General features: G+C 44.9%; 1 protein-coding gene across 4 annotated transcripts; it reads right to left on the bottom strand.

Annotated features, from left to right (window-relative positions):
• Window positions 1–4,098: 4,098 nt before the first annotated feature.
• Window positions 4,099–11,092, bottom strand: Mettl21a (methyltransferase 21A, HSPA lysine). 4 transcript variants are annotated; one of them, XM_055616922.1, is made up of 4 exons: window positions 10,434–11,092; window positions 9,562–9,737; window positions 8,402–8,513; window positions 4,099–4,710 (listed from the first exon to the last, which is right to left on the bottom strand). In XM_055616922.1, the coding sequence occupies exons 2-4, from the start codon at window positions 9,706–9,708 to the stop codon at window positions 4,310–4,312; spliced, it is 660 nt and encodes a 219-aa protein (XP_055472897.1). In that variant the 5' UTR covers window positions 9,709–9,737; window positions 10,434–11,092; the 3' UTR covers window positions 4,099–4,309. The 4 variants fall into 4 exon arrangements, with proteins under 4 accessions (XP_055472897.1, XP_055472895.1, XP_055472896.1 ...); XM_055616920.1 differs by having other exon boundaries at window positions 9,562–9,756; window positions 10,434–11,091; XM_055616921.1 differs by lacking the exon at window positions 10,434–11,092 and adding an exon at window positions 9,990–10,416 and having other exon boundaries at window positions 9,562–9,756.
• Between the last annotated feature and the right edge of the window lie 12,991 nt (window positions 11,093–24,083).

Here is a 24,083-nt window from a genome sequence, read left to right as displayed (position 1 = left end):
AAAGAAAGAAAGAAAGAAAAAAAGAGAAAGAAAAAAAGAGAAAGAAAGAAAGAAAAAAAGAGAAAGAAAGAAAGGAAAGAAAGAAAGAAAGGATGGCATTGATTTTATGAAGACAAAAAGTATAAGCCAGAGTTGTGCCAAACAGTTCAGTCCTGTGATTACATATTACTTATAAGCTGTGGACCTCTGGAAAATGGCTGTCTCCATGTTGGTACTGACATTCATTGAAGACACACTTCGAGGAACTGGAGTGACAATGCTTTTTCTCAAAGTCTAACATATTTTTCCAAGAATATAATTGCAATAACTTTGTATAGTTGGTACCCCCTTGCTTTGCAATGAATCCTAGACTTTCATGTTTGTTACACTTTGGAAAGCACAGTCTCAAACAGAACTTCTAGTTTCTCCTCCAAATCTGTCCCTTCAGGCATTTTTCAAAATGTCATAAATGGTGCCACTTTCCATTAAATTGATTGTCAAGCCCGGGAAAGTCCTGTGTTCATCCATGCCACCTTGCCCGTTAAAGACTGCATTTTCTCCACATTTTAAGCATTCACCAGATAAAGACTAACATCAAGTGAAAAGCAGGTTCGTTTCCAGGAATGAATATTTTTGCTTTTAATTGAGATATGAGTAGCAAAATTATATTGTAAAATGAACCACTTAGTGATAACTGCATTCACACATTTTGTGTAGTTCACAGTTCTGTCACCTGGATAAAGTCCTATACCCACTCAACTGTTTCCTCTTTTTCTTCCTGCCTCTGCAACTCACAGTCTGCTTTCTGCTTTTTAGCAATCTCAATTATTACAAATAAAAGAAATCATAATATGTGTGTGTTTGTGTCTAGCTTTTTTTATTAAATGTGTTTCTGTGATACTGGAATTGAGCCCAGTACCCTGTTCATACAAGGGCTCTGCCACATCCTACATCTTCAAATATGTAGAGATTGAACCATGGGCTCTTGCATGCTAGGCAAGTAATTGATGCTGAGCTGCATCTCAGCTGCTTTCATCTCTGACTCCACCTTTGTTGGTTTTAGAAGAAAATTTGAAATAGCAGAGGCACTTTTGCATAAGGTTGTTCTGTTAATGGACTTCTAGTCCATTAGTTTTCCCTTTTACCTTCATAATCAGCATCCCATGTTATTTGCAAATAAACAGTATTTATTTGCTGAGACTTGCCTCAGGTGTTCTGCCTTTTTTCTTTTTAATTTATTTTTATTTCATGTGCATTGGTGTTTTGCCTGCTTGTATGTCTTGTTCCAGTCATCTGGATCTGGAGTTATGAGCTGCTACGTAGGTGCTGGGAATTGAACTCAGGACCTCTGGAAGAGCAGCCAGTGCTCTTAACCAGTGAGCTGTCTCTCCAGTCCCTTCTCAGAATTATCAAACTTAACTCTTTCCTGGCTTTGCCAAGAAGTGTTTACAATTTCACAGCATTAAGAACCTTTGGGCAATAAGTCTTCAAGTGTTGAAGCACAACTAAAGACTGCCCAGATCATTTATCCAGCTTGTGCGAGTGCAAGAACACTCCTGGCTGGCTAGTGTAGCCTCTCACTACAATGATAGCCCTCTTCTGTAAAGAACTTGAGTGCTACTTTTCTATGGGGCGGATATGCGTGCTTTCTACCAACTCTTAAGTTGGTTGCTGTGTATCAATACTTATCAATACTGTGTACATTGATGTTTTTTGTTGTTTAGTTTTGTTTTTTGTTTTCTATTAAAAAGCTAGTAGAAGCCAGTCTGTGGTGGTGCATGCCTTTAATCCCAGCACTTGGGAAGCAGAGGCAGGCAGATCTCTGTGAGTTGGAGGCCAGCCTGGTCTACAGAGTGAGTTCCCAGACAATCAGGCAACACAAAGAAAGCCTGTCTTGAAAAACCAGAAAAGAAAAAAAAAATATTAGTGGAAAATGCTTCCAATATATAGAAGTTATCTGGGGATATAGAAAAGTGTGCAAGAGACTGAGACAGGAGGATCAGTTTAATATCATCCTGGACTATATAGGGAGACCATGTCTCAAGAGGCCAGGGAAAGCATAGCAGCTAAATGGTATAGGTTATTGATAAATCTTATACAACACATTCAAGTAACTTTGTTATTGAGAGCATGCTTTGCTATTTTAACAGCCCGAGACTCTATTTCTTGAGACATACTTGGGTAAGGAGAGAAGAAAGGAAACAGAAATGAAGTGATAAATTTAGGTAAATCTTCCATAATGGATTCATTTTTTTTATGCAGCAGTGTTATTGAGCTGCCTTTACGACCACCTAAAAGTTAGTGGTGTGTTGTTTCCAGTATAAACTGCATTTGCTGAAAGAATATTGCAGGCAAGCTGGAAGTGATGGCGTATCTCTGTAATCCCATTTTTGAGGAAGTAGAGGAAGTTGTTGTTCCTGGTCAGCCTGGGCAACTTGGCTTAGACTGTCTAAAATAGTAACAGGCATCTATCATTCAGGGACAGGAGAGGTGGAACATTTGCTGCTGCTCCAGAGGACCAAGTTCAATTCCCAGCACCCAGGCGGTTCACAATAACCTGTAATTCTAGCTCCACAGGATCCAACAACTAACTCTAGCTTCTATATGCACTACATGATTATCCTGCACACATAATTAAAATACCAATTTTAAAAAACTAGTGTTTAGTTCATTGTAACGGTATGAATTACAATTCTGATTACTATGTAAAGGAATAAATTTTCTGACAGTTGCACCTCTCTACAGGTATTTTCTTCAGCTCAAGGTTGTGCCCCTTATAGCCAGTGACCAGAACCCACAGATGTAAAGATCCAGCTCTAAAGAATTAGAGTACTTTTCCAGATGCAGCCCAAAACTCTCCATCCCAGGCCTGCTGTTCTCCCTCCCTTGGGAACATTCCCACTTACCCTAATCTAGATCCCCTCACCCATTCTATTCCTTTAGAGAAGGCTCTGACTAATACAACTACAATTTTAAATAGATGTAGAAAACATTATCAAGTACTCTTGTATCCAAAATATTTATTTAAAAAAAAAAAAAGAGGTCTTTGAATAGTCTAGTCAACAAATATAGCACATTTCTATTACCAAATACCACTGTGATTAAAATATGCTATGGTCTAAGCTGCTTAAGTTTTTAGTCAAAACTTTAAAAGGAAAAGCTTTTACATTAAAGTAATAATATTATTCATAAAGTCTACCCAGAAAAAAATCTCAAAAACCAGTAACCTCTGGCTAGGGATGTAATAACTCAGGGTTAGTGTTTACCTAGTGTGTGCAAAACCCTGGATTTGATCCCTAGCACCACAAAACATCAATGACCTTGATGTTTTTACCTTGATGACTTGATTATATACTTTTACTGGACACTGGGGAAGCAAAACGAAAGAGGTCACCCAGCCAGCACCTTGCAAACCACCAGGGATCCTGGTATCAACGAGTGATTGTAGGTACAAAACAGTTTATGCCTTGGGAGCTACCTTTTGTGAAGAAATGAGATTTATCTTTTAAAAATTGATATACTAAAAGGAGGCAGAAAAAAACATCCAAGAAATAGATAATAACGCAAAGAAACAGCAAAGTTGAAACAAATCTTAGTTTTGGAAGAAAATTTCAAGCCACAAGTTTAGGTAATTTCAAATGTAAAATTTTTATTTTGCTTGTATACTTTATACTTATCTACATACATACATATACTTTGCTTATATACTTACTCTTGAAATCTGGTATAAAAAAGTATGAGACCTGCAAAACTCACCCTCCTCTTACAGATTAAATGGTAAGTCAGGTGGCATGGCACACACCTGCAATCCCAGCACTCGGAGCAGAGGAGAGAGAATTGAACTCGGCTTGAGGTCCGCCTGGTCTACAGTGTCAGATCCAGCTGGGGCTATGGTTAAGTCTTTATCTCACAAAAAGCAAGAGACTCCAACAGCACAAGCATTTCAGGGAACACATGTAGTAAAACACACAGCAGACAAGGAAATGGAGACAAACTATATATATAGCCCAGAATGCATGACTGACTCTCACCAGTTTAAAGACACTTGCACCACTCTATCAGCTCGTCAGTGGAAACTGCTTACCAAGCAGGCACACGAAGTAAGGAAAGAACACCAGCCAAACTTGCACATTTATTGCTCAGCAGTGAGCGAATCATGTCTGGCATTTACAGCAATGGGACAAGGCATCAATCTGTCTACAAAGCACACGTGTGCTTTGTTCCTTGAGCAGCTCTGGTTGAATGGCCTTGCAGTCTGCCATGCTATTAACATGGTTAGAGTTCTAGCTGTACGACCTTAACTGACACACTGAGTTAGAAAATAATGCCACTACAAGTCCTCCCTCTGGTTTCTTCTCTTCTGTGCTTTGTAAATGTGCACATCCTTCTCAGGATCGTAGTGAACCTTACTCACAGTAAATTGCCTCTCCAGCATCGTTAAGAAGTTACTATCCCGTTCATAGCGAATTCGGCAAGCTAAAAGAATCACCGAGTGGTTGCTACAGAGATGTTCCAGTGTTCGAAGAAGGTCTGTGAAGGTATCTTCCAAGTATATAACATCAGCTCCAAGTATGAGATCAAATTCTCCAGGGGAAAAACTTTCCAAATTTTGTCCCCAAGTCAGCTCCTTAATAATAACCTTGGGTTGGATATGGAGAGGTAAGTTTGCTTCAACATTTGACTTAAGAAATTCTAATGTTACTTTTCGGTCTGTGATAGTCACATGAGCACCTACAATGTGGAACAAACAAAGTAAGGTGAAATCATACAACCATAGTAGACAGGAAGGGTCTACTAGTTAACACAGGGCATTATCTAAATATTCCAGCTATTATGCAGAATACCACACCCTTCTGCAGGCAGGTAACTAGACCAGAATGGGACTCCTTGTATGCTGCAAAAATAAAAGTAAACCTTCAGCCTGCTTCTGTGGCACTCCTCCCTTAGAGTCACAGAATGACACAGCTAATGCTCCTGGATAGAGGTGGCCCAACCGTCAGGAGCATTCACCACTCAACTTGTTTCACTGGATCATAACTTTCAAATAAGTAGAGCTCAGAATGAGAAATCAAGAAGCAGAATATGAAGATCAAGATGAGAAGATACAAATACAAACTTAAAAAGACTCTGCTTTAGAGGAACAAAGTTAAGACAAAATCACAAGAAACAACTCAGCTACTGAGAATGTCCAGGCCACCTCCGTGCTTTTTTGAAGCAGCTATGCTGCCTGTGTGAGCCATCCGTAATTATTGATAAACTGGCCTTGGAATTAGTGGACAGGCTTAGTGTATACCAGCCAACACGTTACAAGGCCAGTTCACGTTCTCCAAGCACTACCCCACATGCAGATGAGGAAATTAACGGCACCGTGTTTTACTCATCTGTGTTGATGGGTTACTGACACTGAAGTAAAAGGTCTATTTTTTTTTAACCAATGTGTGTAGAAGACCAAACCACAGCCAACCGTATCAGCTTAGTCTTATTACAACTCATCACAAAGTCTAGTTTTGATTGAAAATTGTTTTATTCCTTCATAATACTATCTTTCTTGTACACTTTTTTCTAATCTCTCCTTTCCAGTGGCAGCTCACACCAGGTGTTTCTTATCTTGAGAAAACACTGAGGCGGTATGCAATTAAATGAGTTCCAGGTAGAGCTACTGATAAATGCTCAAGCTGTCTTGAAGCCTGGACCTACCTCTCTAATGATTCACTGGCAGACAGTGTTGCCCAATAGGCAGAACTCAATGACTGTTCTCTGACAGTAAAAACCGCAGTCAGCCTTCCTGGTTTGAATTAGTTCTTACCTGCCTATTTCTTAGTACACAGAGCAATCTACTCCTTTAAGCTGCGGCTCAGTACTTACTCCGATAACTTCTCTCATGCCTACCCTGGGTAGAAAGGCAAGGTACCTAGATCTGTACCTTCTAGGTACCACTAATTTACTAGGTGTTTCAGAGCTGGCACAGGGTCTTCATGTCAATTGAACATTACCCTAACATTTACCAATTCTACCAATATCTACGTGACTACCGCCAGCCAGAGGAGACCAGCATAGTGTTCACTTCAGCCACACTCAGCTGAGCCAGCACAGGCCCTGGTAGGAAAACGTGCACTTTACCTAGGTTGGTTACAGCTTGGTGAATAAGATAAGGTAAGGAAGGGCACAATGTTGGACCAAACAAGAAGACAGTGAGAAAATGATTTCCTCTAAGATATATTCTGCTAGCAGAAAAGCAAGCTAATACAGTCCATAAACGACAATGGCAATGGAAATGGACCTAGTAAAAACAGTGTGTGGCACTCACGAATGAAAAACAATGTGAACTGCTTTACTTGTGATTAAACATTCAAACATACACTATGTGCTGGAGACACAAAGCTGAGCAGGAAAATCCTTACTGGTCTCCTGAGTGAGAGATCGCAAAGAATTGCTGTGGTGCAGTGGAGGCAGATCAGCTAGAACACGGTGTGCACCAGAAATTATGTGTTCAGAAAGCTAGTCCTCAAGAGAGAGGCCAAAGGAAGGCGAACCTGAATTTACATGTAATATAAGGCCAGGAGCTGGGGAAGGAGAAAAGGTCATTCATTCAGTGTGGTCCTGGGAACTCAGAAGATGGAAGACACTGATGAGCTGTACAGTCTTGCCAACAAGCCTAGGGTGTAGTCCGAAGCAACACGAAGAAAGGCATGTTTAAACATGGATCACATCATCAACTAACTGCACAATACAGATAAGTATCTGACAGCTTCTCTAAGAAGTGAGCACGAGAAAGCAGAGACCAGGTAGGAGGAGGCTATGGTCATGTAGGGAACAGAGGATGAGGGCTCAGATCAGCACTGAGAGAAACAGTTAAAGAGACTCCATAGAGTTCATGGGGGTTGAATTTGAAATCTAACAACAACCTATGAACTCTGTGGTCCCATTCCTTACATCACCTGAAGAGAATTGTAAGCCAAGTAGGTCTACTTGTCATGTGAGGCTGTTTTAAGAATGAGACTAAATATACAGCCTATCCCTCAACTCCTGGATGACTACTGGGACAATGATGGTAACTCAGAAGCAAGGCAGGAAGAGAAGAAACACTGCGCTTTTCTTGTGCTGCTTGAGGTACTAGACAACAGCCAGGGAGCAATACTGGTGTTCAGAAACACGGGTCCAAGGCTCAGCACAGAATTGTGATGGAGGGACAGTGAGTCAACAGGTAGCACCTTCCTAAGCGTGGTATTTTAGGACAGGGGTCTCTAGACTTACCTAAGCATCAAATTACACAGATTCTTAAAATGCAAATTCTCTGACTCAACCCAACTTACTGAATCCTATCTTCAAAATCGGATTTTTATTTCCATCTAGAAATAGTTCCCAACCAGCATAAAGATTCTGGGGATTTGCAACCTAAAACCCCAAGTTTGAAAGTCAGAACTAAATTTAAAATCTCACCATGAGATTTTGTAACCTTGGGCGGGTTACTTATTAACTCTTTGTCAGCCCTTGATGAGAACTCATGATGAAGCGTACTTATGACACAGGTCCACTCTGAAAATGACACTGTGAATACAAAGCCCACCCCCAACACAGGAACTGCTCTTTTACTGAGAAAGCCTCACACCCAATCCTACCATTCTGCAGAGCATCATTTACTTCTCTTAACCTTTTTCTGTGCTACCCACACTGACCCAGCAGGCACTTTGTAAGTGACCCCTGGATTCAGGGACAAATGACTAAGACTGCCAAAACATAAACTCTAAAAACTCCTTTCCAAGGTTTCAAAATCGGGACATGTTTTAGTTCTGTTTCTATTTTTAAAACTTTTCTTACGCTCAGGGGGCTGAGAAAGGAGGACTATAAGTTCAAGGCCAGCCTGGCCAGCACTTAAGATACTATCTCCAACAAGAAAAAAAAAAAATCAATACTTGTATCAGATGAAGGCTGATAGATTGGTGTCATCTAAGAATTACAGACTATCAATATAATTTCTTGAAATAAAATGTCAGTGTACATTTGAGGGACCCATCTTCCCTAGGGGGAAAAACCCAGCTATCTCATCAACAATGAAGGACAAGGATTGTCTGTCCCACTTACTTCACAGGATTAAGTCTGGTAGTCTATGGACTTAGCATTTTAAGCCAAAGAAACTGTACACAAAGGTTATTGTCCAATTCTGTTGTCTGCATCATAAAATCAAAGGGAGAAAGGTGACCTCTCAGTAGAAGTATGAACAAGAGGATGAGAGAAAGAGAAGAGGTTCTTGTCAGTCCCAGCCTGAGGGCGCCAGCAGCAGGCCAGCAACTCATCAACACGGGAGAAAGAAGTTAACTCAGTAAGGGGGAATCTGAACCACTCATTCTCTGCTAAGGAAACAGCAAGTGTACCTCTCAATGAGTTCTGCCCACTTAGGAGAGAGCTAGCCCATTGCACTCACCCAGCAAGGCAGCCACTATGCCCACCAGCCCTGTGCCAGCACCCAGCTCCACAGCAGAGCAGCCCCTGAGCTCCACAGCACCCATCTCCAGATACGTGGAAAGAACGATGGCCTGAGTCAAAACACAATGTGAATATGAATAAGGTCAGCAAGCGTTTGAAGAGCTGTACAGCTTCAGGATGCCAAATGCTGGCAGGAAGACACAAGGGACAAAAACATGCATGTTCTCCCTTTCCCTCCCTCTCTCCCCTTTCCTTCTTCCCCTCCCTGTTGGCAAAGTATAATTCCCAATGCACAGGAACTTAGCTGCAGCTGCAAGGCAACCTACTAGAGCAAACACAGGCTTGATGTGCCAAAGCCCCAGTACAGCACAAACTGGCTAGGAGCCAACTGCATCTTAGCAGCTTTTTTTTTTTTTTTTACTGTGTCACAGCACATTTGCATGATGTTTACAAAGCTATTCTGGAAGAAATGATTTCAGTGACTTCTGATTTTCTTCAATGAGCTTTGATTTCCTGAGCCAAGCTAGAAACATTTCAATGCCCACAGCTCCGTGAGCCCTGCTGAGTCGCTGTCCCATGGAGACTCTGGGCATCAGAAGGTAGGTTTTCACCACAAGTTTTGGAATTTCACCCGTGGAGTGAACATTCGTTCACAATCTCGTGATTTTTACTTCTTTCCCACAGCGATATCCTAGTATAGAGGACTTCATGCCAATCACTGATTTAACAGCAGATTGGACTCATCATCTTTTTGAGCTATGGAAAACTTAAAACAGGGTGTTAATTCCTGGCTCTGGCTCTACACATTCTCTGTGTGGTGTTTGAGAAACTAACGAACTGAGTGCTTGGTGCAACCTGGCTCCTGCTTTCTTTTCAGTCTTCTGATACTCAACTAACTAATGGTCACTCATTTCACTTCCCTCAGCTTTTAAAAATGCCATGTGCCAGCAAAGGGAATTCAGGGACGATGAAAAACTCATACATAAATTGAGTTAGTAATGGGCTCATTGCCATGAATGTGCTGAGCAGCCCAGTGTTTCTGCATACTTGACCCTGGTGGGGCGCATATGTGAATCCTATCTCAATAAAGCAATCCATTTTCTTTCTAGAGTAGTCACGACTGTGGACGTTTTCAGAGGCTCCGCAGTGCTGACTTACCGCATCCCAAACCACTGCTGCGACTCCCAGTTGCCTCCAGTCCTGACGGATCTGGATGGTGTGGTTTGCAAAAGAGAAGGTGGTGAGGGGTTTGTGAAATTTCTGGAGCCCTATTTCTGAGTTCTCCTCATAAGGTACCAAGGCCATTTCTTCTGAGTCTAGCTCTCTCTTGAGACCTGTCATGCAAAAAGAATCCTGAAAGACACCGGAGTCAGAAGTTGCATTGTCTTTAGTAACCTCAAAACGCTGTTGAAGCTCTTCTACAAGTTCAAAGTAAAAAACAGGCTGTGAGTTCCTGTCAAGTGATACTTCCAAGGGGGAAACACCTAGACCTCTACAACTCCACCAGGGGCACGCTCCTGCTACTACTTGGGTTTGGAACTGCATAAAGGTACACAAAGTGACAGTGACGGCCCTGGGCACCTAACCTGTCTGGACACGAGTGGACAGCAGCTCCCGGGTTTTGTTTTGTTTTTGGTGGTGATGGTGGTTTTCTTTGTGGTTCTCCTGCTCCACGCCCACGTTCAGCTGGGACAATGGAGCCGAAGGTATCCTTAAGCTGAATCTTAACGGTTCGCCCTGCCTTTGACCCTAGATGGCAAGTTATGGCGGAGTAGAGTCACCCTTGAGACCGGTAATCGGCAATACTGGTGGACAACGCGCGGGTCAAGAGAGCGCCGCGGCGGGACTCCCCGTCCCTCCTGCCACCTCGGGGCCACAGACGGGCCTTCCTCGAGCCCACGAAAAAGTCCCGCGAACCTGCCACGGGTGAGAACGGGACTCCTTTGGGATCCCTAGGTGGCGGGAGGGAGGAGGCTGCGGCACACAGAGGCCGCCAGGCCGACCTGCGGGGCCTCCACGTGGATACTCACACTTCCCGGAGACAACCCGCGCTGCGCAAGCGCACAAGCCTTCCCCCGGCTGTGCTGCGGTCTGCCTGCCTTAAAAGGCCAGAGCAGCAGCAGGCGGGCGGAAGCTGGTTCGGGGGGCGGGGAGGAGACGCCGGTTTCCGGTCCGCTACCCCGGCAGCCCTCCTCTCCGCTGACCGCGGCTCTGCGGTTCCTGTCTATGTAGTTCCCCACGGTCTGGGGGCTCCAGGAAGGGACGGCGAGCGTGGGTTCTTGTTCTGATCTTCGTCTTTAAAGTGGACAGCCGGTGAAGTTGGCGAAGTCCAGCCCTAAGCGGAGTCACCGTCCGCTTTGGTGGCAGTGAAGTGGGACAGTCACTCCGGAGCGTCTCTTTACCGCGGCCTGGGAGGGGAGCGGACGCGTGCCGACGGTACCTGGTTTTGAGCCGGATCACGTGCAGGCCCCTCGGGCGCTCCCGTCGCTCCTCGTTGACACCCAGCGGGGCGGCGCGGCGCGGCGCGGCCACCTCTCTAGATCCTGTCCTCCAGCCTCGGTTGCAAACCCGCGTCCTCCGGCCCCGCCATCCGGGTGTCCACGCGCCGGGCCCTGCCGAGTCGCGGCTGCCCTCCCCTCTCCCAGACGGTAGGGGGCGTGTCTGACCTCGGCGTTTCTAGCGCCAGTCGGCTAGCGCGTGGCTGGGGACGGTGGCCTGGGGTAAACTGGACAGCTGTAAGACCCTTTCCTCCAGTTACCGAGTTTTCTATTCGGGTTTCTCCATTTTTCTCTTAGTTCTTTCTCCTTACTTGCTCCATGGCTCTGTGCTGGCTCGGCCTCTCGGCCTCCCTTTGCCCTTTTCTTATTAAATCTCTTTTTTTCCACTGGAAGATTTAGTCCAATTTAATCAGTGAATACTTACATGCACAAGTGAAAAGATCACACCCGATTGATATGTACAGCTATTAAAAGAAGAAACCCCTTTCTTCTGTGTATTTTCTGTCTCATTTCTTTCCTTTGAGGACCCAAGCACTAGGCACAAGAAACAGTATGCTGTGAGGCCAGAAAAACATTCAAAAATTTAAATAGGTTGACCTCCCCAGATTCCTGTAATCTGACTGGCCATTCTGCCTCCCTGTTCTCCATCTTTCCACTGAAAATGTATCCACACGGGGGGGGGCTGGGGGGGATTGTATACATTTGTAGATGACCTTAAAACTTCCCCAAGCTCTCCAGCACACCGTTGAGGAGCAGTTGCAGTATTAAACTTACGGTATTCCTTTGCCCTGTCCTTAGTTCTCACTTTTGTATTATCGACTTGCTCATAAAGTACACACATATGCTTAGGAAAATGAAACTTATACAGCAGTGTAGACATTAAACAGAGTTCAAACCGAAACAACCAGTGGTCCTCTGAATATCGGAAAATTTTTTTAATCCTTGAAAAAAAATGTGCACTTGAGAGACTACATATTTAACTGGTCAGTCTGCTGCAGGCCTGACTTTAATGCCTCTTCAGGGTGTGTTCCTCACATCCTTGGTTCATACTTGACCATATAAATCGTCTGGCCATCAGAACATGGGTGATAATGCCTCACAGCTGTGTAGTTGTTCTTTTCTCACTACTCCAGGAGTTTGCCTTATCTTTTAAAACAGGATCTCTCTTCTCTACATAGCCTTGGCTGTCCTGGAACTCACTATGTAGACCATGCTGGCTTCAAACTCAGATTCACCTGCCTCTGCCTCCCAAGTGCTGGGATTAAAGGTTGTGTGTCACCATGCCTAGCCAAGCCTTGTGTATTCCATTCAGCAGTTTGAGCACCAGGTCCCCAGTTGGAGCAGAACTGAAGCAGAAGTGAGAAGGAAACCTTTGTTGTAGTTGTGGAGAACCGGGATGTTGCAGAATTGCATAAGTGACAGCAGAACAGGGGTGTGAACAAGCTAGGAGACTTCAAAAGTGAGCTGAAGGGGGCTGGAGAGACGACTTAGTGGTTGAGAGCACCTGCTGCTCTTGCAGAGGATTGCAGAGGACACAGGTTCAATACCCAGCACCCACATACTGGCTCACAAACACCCAAGACTCCAGTTCCAGGGCCCCAATGCCCTCTTGAGACACCAAGCTCACATAAAGCACACAAACTAAGTCAAAAGAGCCATACGAAATTAAAAATTGTTAGGAAAAACATTTAAATGTTTTAGTGTGGGTGTTGAGCTGTTTGGCAAGGTAGAAATTTTTCTGGAGACCGGCCAGGCTTGTAAAAACGTCCTTGTTTTCCTCTTGATTCCCAGTATCTGCAGCAGCTAAGAGAACTCCTTAATTCAACTGTAGTTCTAAGAACTGAGAGGACACTTTACTGATAGCTTCATTTCGTTGGGTTTTAGATGCTTGGTTTTGTTTCAGGCAGTCTCTCTATAGCCTGGCCTTGTCTTGAACTCATGACAATCCTCCCGCCTTGGCTTGTTGAATAATAGGAATGTATGTGTGAGCCACTATACCGGACCTTTCAGTCTTGCTGGAGATATGCAAAAGGGTCTAGGGGTGGTTCTAAAGAATATTTAAATATAATGATTGTTCTTTTTCCTTCTGGAAAGATGTCCTGCGCTCCTTTCTTTGGTCCTCTCCTGGGACATTACAGAACAGATAGGGAGCAAGCTTGGTGCTTCCTCCACATGTGCACCCTTCACACGGTGCTGGCTGGCCACCTTCCTGCACATTCCGATAGGCTAGCGTACAAATAGCCCAGAGGCAGTTAATAGACAGTAGGGCTCAGGGAATGCCACCCTGACATGGAAGTCTGAGGATGCTATTTTCTACTAAGGTTGGTAGGGGCTTTCTCTTTCCTTCATCACTTTGGATAGCTCTTTTTGAAAAGGAACTGATGGTCATGTATAGTCATGTACCCTCTTTCTTGAGAAGCTCCTCAGCTATGGAAGGCAGAAGCACAGGAGGTCATTATCTTGCTCAGATGTTCTCCATCACAAGGCAGAGTCCACTCTTCTCCCAGAGACAACTCTGGTTACTCAAGAGCTTTGGGGCCTAACAAGATACTGAGGCACCTCTGCTTTAACCCCTTCTCTTTCTCCTAGCTTGCTATCAAGACTCCTCAAGAAGGCCCATGCTCCTGTTGCTCTCTGCAGTCCAGGATCCCCTTTAAGTGTCCAGATCTCATAAGGCTTAGGGGTGTTCATGTTCTTTTCCACATATATATAATAAAACTGCCTTTTGTTTTGTCCAGTATTCTGTCTACTGTCAGTTCATTCAAAGACAAATTATTAAACCTTCAGAGGATAGATGGGTGGAAAGTTCCCTCCCTGTTGCAATAGCTCTAGCTTGTTCTCTCCCCCTCCTCTGTGTGTGTGAGAAAGAGAGAGGGAAAGAGGGTATGTATGGGTACATGTGTGCCATAGCACCCTTGTGGGTGTAAGTCCTCACTTTCTTCATTTGGGGCAGGATGTCACTATTGTCCACAGCTGCTTATGCCACGTTAGCTGGCCTGCAAGCTTCTGGGGTCCTGCTGTCTTTTCCTGTCTCCCTGTAGGAACACTGAGGTGATGGGTAGTGGTCCTGGAGATCCCAACTCTAGCCCTCACACTTGCATGGCAAGTGGTTTGCCCACTGAACCATCCAGTCCCCAGCTCTGCAACACCTTTTTATTTTTATCAACAAAACAAAAACTGCCTACTCCCATCATGTGGCAATTTCCATAAGAATCACAGAGGAGGGCACTTCTTTTGTCCTTCCTGTTTTCTGGAATTTGCCCATGTTTGAGGCCACAGAAGTGGCAGTCAACCTTGCTACAACTTGCTTCCTTGCTCTTCTCCTCACCTCCCACCCAAGTGGAAGCCCAGCCCAAGGCTTTATGTAGAAGAATTCAGAGCTGCCGTGGGCATCTGCTATTGCTGTCTGCCAAGATCTATTTCCTGTTTTCCTGGAGCAGTTCTCTCCTGCTAATGGTCAAAACCGCAGCTTCTGGGGTCCAAGTTCTGAGTCAGCTCCCAGTCTACAGTTTACAAATGTCCCTCTACTTACAAAGTGGTTACATCCACGTACATTGTCAGTGAAAAATACTGTGAGTTGAGAGGGCACAGAATACACTGACCTAACAAACATACGGCTTAGCAACGCAGAATGCTGCAGACAGCTCTTTGTTCCTCCTTGTGAGCTTGCTGCTGACTGGAAGCTAGTGCCCAGCTTGGCATCCCAAAGGAGGTTCATGCCGCATATATCACCAGCCTGGGAAAAGCTCCAAGTATGGTTTCTATTAAATGCACGTCATTTTTACACTGTTGTAAGGTCAAACTATTATGGGTTGGAGACTGTATTAGCTGTGTGGCTTATTTTTTTTTTTTTCAGTTTTCCATCTATAGAATAAGGATAAGATGATTTATACAAAGAGGAAGGGACTGAGTTTCTGCTTACAACTCTACCCCCAAACAGGACGCCACATACAATAGTTGCTGTTACTGCTTTGTATTTGGGGTGTACTAGCCTCAGGCACAGTTCTAAGACCAGGTACGGATCCCAAGCCTGGCTGTTGGGCACATTCCTTCCACCCAAAACACACATGGCTTAGAAGTGAAAGTGGGGCTAAACCAAGGCTTGACCAGAGCCATCCTATGAAGATGGCATCTCAGAAGACTACGCTGTTGATGAAGGAGAGAGGCTTGAAGTGGTTCAGTTGTTTATCTGCTCCCAAGAGAAACAAACTGGTAGAAAACGGTCTTCACAGAGGAAGAGGCTGCGTCTGTGAGTGACCTCTGACCGTCTGGATCCAGCCAGCCTAGAATTTTCCATTATGTGAGCCATTTGATTCTTTAATTAGATTAAGCCCTTTGTGGCTTTTTGTTTTGTTCTGTGTTTTGTTTTGTTTTGTTTTTTTGGGTTTTTTTTTTTTTTTTTTTTTTTTTTTTTTTTTTTTTTTTTTTTTTTTGGTGTTATTTTCTGCAGAAGGAAAACAATCCTAATACATTCAGCCTGGCTGATCCCTTGAACAAAGAAGATATAAAATCACACTTGTGGGAGCTGTTGTCAGAGTGCTGTGTAAACAGAGAAGGAGATACTTGCAGAATACCCAGGGGCGGAGCTGCCGGCTTCCAGGTGTCTCTAGTCCTAAACCGTTCATGGATGTGTGTGGACTCCTGGACCCCATGGGCACCAGAGTAATGGAATAAAGTGCCCTTTTTTGGTTTATGTTGCTTGAGTGTCTGACACGTACAATCCACGAACCTAGTGACTAGGTGAATTGTGTTCTTTTTAGTAAATCATGTAGACAGAACACAGCCATTGTATCAGATCCTCATACCTGATTTAGTGATGCTAAGTGGCCATCATGTTTGCCAAAACAACCCTTCCTCATGGGTGACTATGTGTTAGGAAGACATCTGGTTCCTACCAAAAAGTCATCAAATGCCTAGTATCAGAAAGACTCCATAAATATTTATGGCCTCATAGGCCAGTGGCACACACCTTTAGTCCCTGCACTCAGGAGGCAGAGGTGGGCAGATCTGTCTATATAGTGAGTTCCAGGCCAGTCAGATCTCATCTGTACAGAGAGACCCTGTCTCCAAAGAGGAGGAGAAAAAGGCATGAGCTCTACTCCATCTTTCTGTCCATTCTAGGAAAAAATAGTACACCAGCACAGATGCCCTTTGGTCCTGTCCCTCCCTGGACCTGAGGATGCATACTCCAACTCGTTTCCTGTTCCCTTCAGGTTCCCTAGCTTCCTCTCAACCTTCTCTCTATTGTGTTCTTTTCCTTTCCAACATGGTCAGGATTTAAATGGCCCAGACTTGCCTCAGAGTTCTTGTGGCTTGGTGCCCAGACTGCAGTCTATCTTCTGCTCTCCGAACCCTGCTCAGATTTTTTTTTTTTTCCATTGAGTCAAACCCACAGATCCTGGCCCTGCCTCATCCCTCCCTCAGTCATTTTTTTTACAGCACTTAAAGGCCTTTCTGGCCTCACAGCTTTCTTCCTGAGACATTTGGAGCAGCTGTCTCTGGCCTTGCCTTTCTCCTGCTTCCTCGGCACTGCCTCAAGGTTTTTCCTAGGCTGCTGCTGCTTCTCAGGAAGCTTGCTTTTCATTTGTTCCTACACCCCTGCAGACCTGGCCATTTTACTGTAATCTTGACTCCAACTTGTTCAAAGGTACCTCTTGAAACAAGCCAAGCTCTTTGCAGCAGCCAGTGTGATGCCATGGAAAGGACCAGGGATTTGATATGATAGGGCTTGAACTGGTATTGTTCTTTAATGGTGTAACCTCGACAGTCACTAAAGCTCCTTCAGCCTGTTTCCTGTTCTGTAAAGGGGGGTTAGTGATGAGGTCCATCCTACAATGTATGGAAAACCCACTGGACAGCACAGCACGTACTGATCCTACTCCGGACCAACAACAAGGATTAAAGAAACACTTTTTAACAACTGTCTTTTTGTCATTGTGCAACCTTGACTGAGGACTTAGCACCTCTGTGTGTCATTTTCCTCATCTGCAAAACAGGGACAAGTACCAGACTCTCCACTGGTGTGTGAGGAGGAAGTGATTTGCAAGTGCTCCGAGATTAGAAAAGTGCCCAGCGTGTGACCAGCATTTACTGACTCTCGGCTGTTGGGCTAGCTTTCCCCCAGAAAACAGGATTGGTAACCCAAGAAACACTCCACCCTTCTTCCCTTTCAGTGTCCAAGTTTCACATGTGCTTAGTGATGCTTACGGAATCCCAGGTGGCTGTGACTGTGATGACTAACATGCCTCTGTCCTCTATGGGACACTCCACGGAACCTCCCCCCCCCACACCCAAAGAAGCCCATAGTTTCCATCTCCCTTTGTCTTGATGCCTCCCACAGGCCTGGCGTTGGAGTCCTGAAAGTCCTGTGAAGAACTTAAGTTATTTGCCAACTTTGGCTTATTTGAACTTGACACTTTGGCATAGCAGTCTGCTTGCCTCTCCTTAATCCCATCTTCTCACTTTTGTGGCAGACACTGGTGTTTCTAGACTGGCCGCCTACTCTCCGTGAGGCAGCCTCCGCAGCCTCTGAGGGGAGCGGGCTGACACTGCTCTGGGGTGAGCTGAGGGTTCACCGCAGGGACTTGCAGACCGTTGGTCAGTATTTTACTTCTCTTAGGTCTTCCCTCTGTGGTCCTCTCCTTATTGCTGGGGGCTGCTCTTTCACAACACCTCATAGCAAACCTTGCGCCGCCCCACCCCCAGCCCTAGCCCTTCCCTGTGCCTGCACTTCATCCCTAATGCTGGGTTTTTTTGTTTTTTTTTTTTTTCCCCCAAGGGCTCCTCATTGTCTTCAAGTTTATTTTGTCAAATTTAAAGACTTGCTGTATACCATTCTTTACCTTACACCAAACAATACCCAAGGCAATATCTCATTACTCTGTTTTAAGATTCTCAATGACATCACTCTATAACTAGACCATTAAAATCTTCTCAGAGTCAGGACCAGATGCTGAGAGCCATTTCCTCCAGATTGGAACATTACCTCCTGGGACCAGGAAAGACCCAGAAAGCAAACAAAACTTACAAGATTAGTAAAGGCCCCTTCTCAAGGTTATAAAAGCAGTAAAAAAAAATAATAATAATAAAAATAAAAATTGCTGGGGTGAGGAGCCTCTCCCAGCAGGGAGCCGCTTTCAAGCTAGACAGCAAGCTCTAAGAATGTGGCCTACGTGAATCACCACTCAGGCTGGGGTGGGCTTTCAACGGATGCAGCTGCATTTGAGTCATCCGTGCTCCTGTAAGTAACACCAATAAACTCACTGCTTCACCACACTAGATTTGGGTGGAATCATTCCTTGGTTCTGTTGTCAGTGCCTATCTGGGGTGTTTACGTGACCTCAGAAAAGTCAGACAGCAGCAGATTATGAGTTCAGTTCATTCTAGTAGCTGCTTGTTCCATGACAATCTCTCCAAAAGAATCCACTTGTGCCTGCCACAGCAGGACAGCGATGGTCATCCCTGTCCTCCAGACCTTACTTCAGCTGGCTCCAGGCCAGCAAGCTGCTCTATTAATTCCCAGGGCTACCACAAAAAAAGGACAACAAACTAGTTAGCTTAAAATAATGCACATGTACATGCGGAAAACTGTGGAAGTCGCTGATCAGCAAGGCCATGCTCCCTCCACTGATTCCAGGAAAGGGGCCTCCCTTGCCTCTGTAGCAAGAGAAAGCCAGGCTCTACCTCTACGTCACATGGCATCTTCTCCCTGTGCATCTAAGCCTGTTCCTTTCACAGCACACCAGTTAGCTGGGTTCTAGACCCGCCCTCGCTCCATACTACCTCATCTTTACTTGGTTATATCTGCAAAGAAGTATAAACAGTCCCTGACTTCCAATGATCCAGTACAGCATTGAGTACAACCGTGTGCATTCGGCGGAAACTGCAGTGTGCATTTCATCCTTCCCCAGGTTGGCGGGATTTGGTTGAGCACCTTGAAATGCCGGCCAGCGTCTCACAGTCAACCTCCTGGTCTTATGGAGGAACTATACATGCTATAGTGTAGTATGCAGCTATGATAATCTGTAGGTTAGGTACTATTTAATGCCTCCCTTTTTTTCGGGTACTAGGGAGTAACCCTATGGCTTTAAGCTTTCAAGGCAAGCACACTTCTGCTGAGCTGTATCTCTGCCCTTTTTTCACTTTTTGGAGACTTGAGACAGGGTCTCACTGAGTTGCCTAGGTTAGCCTTAGACTGACTCTGTAAGCCCAGGCTGGCCTTGAACTTCTTGCCTCCACCTGTCATGTAGCAGGGACTCTAGGCCTGTACCACCATAGCATCTCTTCAATGTATTTGGACTTAAAAACATTTTCAACTTCTGATTGATTTATATCGAGAGAACCCCACGTTACAGACCATCTGTATTTGCAAATTAAGCCACGTTCACAGGTTTGAGTGTGCAGTGGTTTACATGAGAAATTCCCCATGTAGGGTCAGGAATTTAACTTGGCCCCCAGTTAGTGGTGCTGTCTGGGGGAGGTTTTGGAACCTTTAGGGGGTCCAGCCTTGGAGAGGAAATAGGTCACCTATGCTACCGAGGGCGGCTTTGAGAGTTTAGAGCCTTGTGCCCCTTTCAGTTTGCTTTCTCTACTTCCTATCTGGCTGAGACATGCTCTGTCAGCTTCTCTGGTTGCCAGCTGCCATGTTTTCCCCACCATGATGGACTCTCCCTCTGGAACCATAAGCCCAAATGATCTCTTTCTTTCAGAAGTTGCTTTTGGTCATGATGTTTTATCACAGCAACAGAAAAGTGACAGATACAGAGTTGTTAGGACTTCACCTTATCTCTGTGAGGCAGAGGGAGAAAACAGCCAGTAACCCAGACTGCAAAGACAAATAATGGCAAGTCAATGAAAATATTTGTGAACTATTAATTTGTTTAAACTCCCCAAGTTTATACTGAAAACAGGCATGGGCCAGTGTTCAAGAACATGGGATCAGTGTCAGGGTTTAAATCCTCAAGATCAACCTCTTCCCTTTGGAAAACATGAAACAGTAACATCTACATCATTGAGCATCTTCATCACTGAAGAACTGGAAAGTGATGGCAAATCAAATAGAACATGTCAATGGCTACGCCGAACACCTAATCACAGTAATTACTTACTCCATTGGGCTTGGCAATTATTAACTCACAGCACTAGTGGGTAAAAACTCCGATTTAGTGTTTTGTTTTGCTGGTTTTTAGTTTGCTTAGAACACTGTAAATAAATCCCTTGCTAATCCTAAGTCAGGCATCATGGTTGTGCTTCGGCAAAGCTCAGTTGTTGTTGTGTAAACTGTACACTTTGCACCCGTAGCTTACTTTCTAGGTTAACGTCACATGATCATAAATATCAGGCTACCACGGCAAGCTAAGTCTGAAGAGAAAGTTTAGGACCAAATCCTGAGAACTCAAATTCCTCAGAAGCCTCTCCCTTTGAGAGAGGAATTTCCACTTCACCACTACCCAGTGGCTCCGGACGGAGGTGAGTCTGGACAGCCCGTGACTGAGGCTGGATATCCTTGATGGCACCGACACGTAGTCAGAGTTGTTCTAGGGATAGTCAAGGAGCCAGAGGAATCTAGTTCACGTTGCTGCCGTGTGAGAACCCTATGGGGCCCCGCTTCCTCCTTCCTTCAGTGCCTCTCCACATAGAGAAGACAAGTGTTCTGATTCAGCACAGAAGAAACGCACGTCATCAGCAGGGACATGAGGGCTCTCCATTTCGTTGATAAAATCAAATCTGTTCACAGCTGCCTGACGACTTCCACCATGCCCCAGTGCTCTTCAGCAACACAGTGGAAGCAGCCACTCAGGGGGAGTTTCTGTGCTTATGTGCTTTACCCCAACACACCCGTGGCTTTTAGATGCTCAGTGCTAAATAAACATTTGAGTGGATGGATGGATGGATGGATGGATGGATGGATGGATGGATGTTCTAATAAGCAGCCATCATACCAAGTTATTACTTACCCATTGCAAGAGTTTTGAAATTCAAACTGTCTGTGTCCAAGAAAGCAAAACCATGAATAAGGGTCCAGCTGATATCAGACTGGTGGCCAAGCAAAGTTTAGCTGAATTCCTGGCTCAGTCCTTCCCACTCCTCACCCTGCAGAGTAACATAGTGCATGGGTACAAATGACAGAATCAAAGCTTATTACGATTCTTAAAGGCCAGGGGAAGGATCCCAGGACAGTACCTCTGGCTCTGAAGTCTTTTCCTGCCTTCTAGCTTGCTCTTTCAGACAAAGGTAAGTGGCTTCCCTGAGATCAGGTGGCCAAGGTCAAGTCATTGTCCACTCATTAAAAAGCCCAGTGTGTGCTCCTCCCTGGAGAAAACTAGTTCTCCTGCTCTCAGCATTCCTTAGTTGCCTGTAGTTCTCTGTGTAGGGCTAAGGTCTCCTGGGCTTTCTCTCAGCCATGTTAGCCTGTCTATTGTTGTCGTCATCTTTATTCATCTTATGTTTAAGCAGTCATCTTGGTGAGATTTTATGGGTGTAACTTTTGAAATTCTTAGGAGTCACAATTTCATAGCAAACTCCCTCATTTTCTGGCTCTTCCAGCCCAGATCTAAAACATACACACAAGTGACTTTATACAGACTGAGTAGGTTTTATTTATGTACTTAGGAACATATAAATATGTACATATATGCATTCAGCAAAAATCAATAGAAAAAATAAGCCACAGGTCTGAAAGAGAGCAAGGAAAGGTATATGGGAGGATTTGGATCGAGGAAAGGGAAGGGACAAATGATGTAATTATATCATAATCTAAAAAAAAAATAAGAGAATTAAAATAATAAAATGAGGAAATTAAGAACAACACAACACATCCAGTGCTTGGCAGCTAGCTTTTGCTGGGAACTCCAAGTTGTATCTCTGCCCTGTTGAGCCCAAACATCATGGCTTCTCTCTACCAACAAGAGCTTATTTGTCTCTTCCTGCTCTCCCTCGTTCTGCGGTGCCTTCTGATATCTGGCCTCTCCACACCTCACAGCAGAGCAGTGCCAGGCCCATGGGTAAAGGTAAGAAATAGCTGAGCACCCAGAAAGATGAACTCATTCTCCTCAAAGAGTGTGGTGGACCCTCCCCAGTCATGGAAGGATGGGTGTGAGAAAAGAAGAAAGCTATGTGGCAGAACTTCCTGAGGTAACCCTCCAGTTAGACATGATGCCCTGGTAACAAGACTAAAGCATGACCCACCCAGGTCATGTTCACTCAGCCTTGCTCCAAGAGAGCAAAACTGGAAGTTCCTTAATAGGAAATGTTTTTAGAGGGAACATATGGAGACTGCAAGCGGGGCTAAATATAAACCTGTATTCACAGGGCTAAATCGGGAGCAAAGAAATTCTCAACAGAAAGAGCTGGATAGATAAGCTTTCTCTCAAAACAGGCTATTTCGTGGGAGTGCATGTGTTTTGCTGAATATATAGATTTATACAACAGGAGAGGTACCTATAATTAAAAGTGGAAAACCAAGAAAAGCATCTCCTGGAAAAGCAGATCGCATTACAGGAGTGCTGTGGCTGCCTCAGCAGAAGGCTTCTTGCTTCTGTTATGGGCCTGAAGCTGATCAGTGAGCTCAGACTGTCCTGATACCCATCCCAACCTTAAGGCTGCCTTCAGCACTAGGCAGAGTGCTGTACACCTGAAAGGCAGCCCCCGGGAGGCAGAGAAGGTGGGTTACAAGTTCGAGGCCACCCTAGACCACAAAGTGGGTCTCAAGTCAGTGGGTTACAGAGTGAGGCCCTTTCTCGGAGCGAGAGCCAGGCCTCGATCTTTGTCAAGTGAAAGACAAGAGGAGAGATCTCTCCATGGTCGATGACGGGAGGACCTCACCAACAAAAAGCAGGCTGAGGATGGAGCTCAGAGTGACAGCTTTATAGTACTTGCTTATCATGCGCAGGGCTTGGAATTGACCCCTGCCGTCACACACGTGTGTGTGTGTGTGTGTGTGTGTGTGTGTGTGTGTGTGTGTGTGTGCGCACATACACATGCCACTAATTAGTAGGGAAGGAATGTGCTTCAGTATGATCTTAAGACTATGAAAAGTGTTAAATCTTACATCTCTGTTCGTTCTGCATGTGTGAGAGATGAGGTTGAATTTATGAATTAGACACTTAGACACAACAGAAAAATTCCAATATGTCGTACTGGCATTTATCTGTAGCAGTCTTGCCTTCTACCTCAAAGAAAGCACTCTGTCTTCTCTTTGTTATGTCAGAATTGCCACCATCACTACCCTAACACCCTGAGGCCATCATTCCACAATTATTCCATAAAGCACGGGTAGCCTTCACACCTGCTTTACAAAACTGTCACAATGAATCTGATCATTGACGATGCAGGGTTTTTCAGAGTGACGGGGTCTTTCATGGTCACACAAGAACCTAAGAAGTGCAATACTCAAGTCATCAAAGAATGACCTGCTATGTGGCTCTTATGCTCACAGCCCATGCCAGTGAAAGTTAAAGGTGTGGAGGAAAGCAAAGTGAGAGGTTCATGAAGAGAAACTCCTGAGAGTTGGGAGGGGATGCAAAGACAGGAAAAAGCCATTGAGTTTCCATAACCCGGGACTCTTATATAACAAGGACAGAGGCTGGACAAAGACTGAAGGAAATCTCTACTGAGACTGGGTAATCCTCTGGACTTTCATGAGCCGAACCAATGGAGGAGCCACACACTCTAATCATGTGCCCCTAGCCCCACCAAGACGGCGATCATGTACTGCTCATGCATGGCCATCCAGTTGGGGTATCCGTCTCTGACCCCAGCTTTGACCTTGACTGTCTTCTACCTGTCAAGCACTTAGCTAGCTTGGATGCCCTGTGTTGACAGGTGTCTCACGGGGTGTTAATTATACTAACCGTCCTGTGTTCTCACCTTCAGTGATCAGCCTGAAGCTTCACCACTGATGAGAATTAACTCTATCCCAGCCACCAAGACGTAGCCTCAGTCTTTCTTCATTGCCTCTCATATTAGCTCCTTATCTATAGGGTGGTCTAGGTCGTTTCCTCCTTGGAAGTTCTTTGATACTATCCATCCTTACCTAAAGCTATTACAATTAGGTGCACTAGAAACAATGATGGGTGAAGAACAGGTGTGCCTCATATGTGTTCCTCAAGGTCTGGGGCCAGGGCCTGGCAGCCTGCCATTACTGGGTGAGAGCCCTGCTCTGCTCTCATCTGGCTAGTTTGG

This window comes from Psammomys obesus, unplaced genomic scaffold (genome assembly GCF_907164565.1).
Source record: "Psammomys obesus unplaced genomic scaffold, mPsaObe1.curated_primary_1811, whole genome shotgun sequence".
Lineage (NCBI taxonomy): Eukaryota > Metazoa > Chordata > Mammalia > Rodentia > Muridae > Psammomys > Psammomys obesus.
Note: the sequence above shows the minus strand (reverse complement) of the source record. Positions and strands in the feature narration are given on the sequence as shown.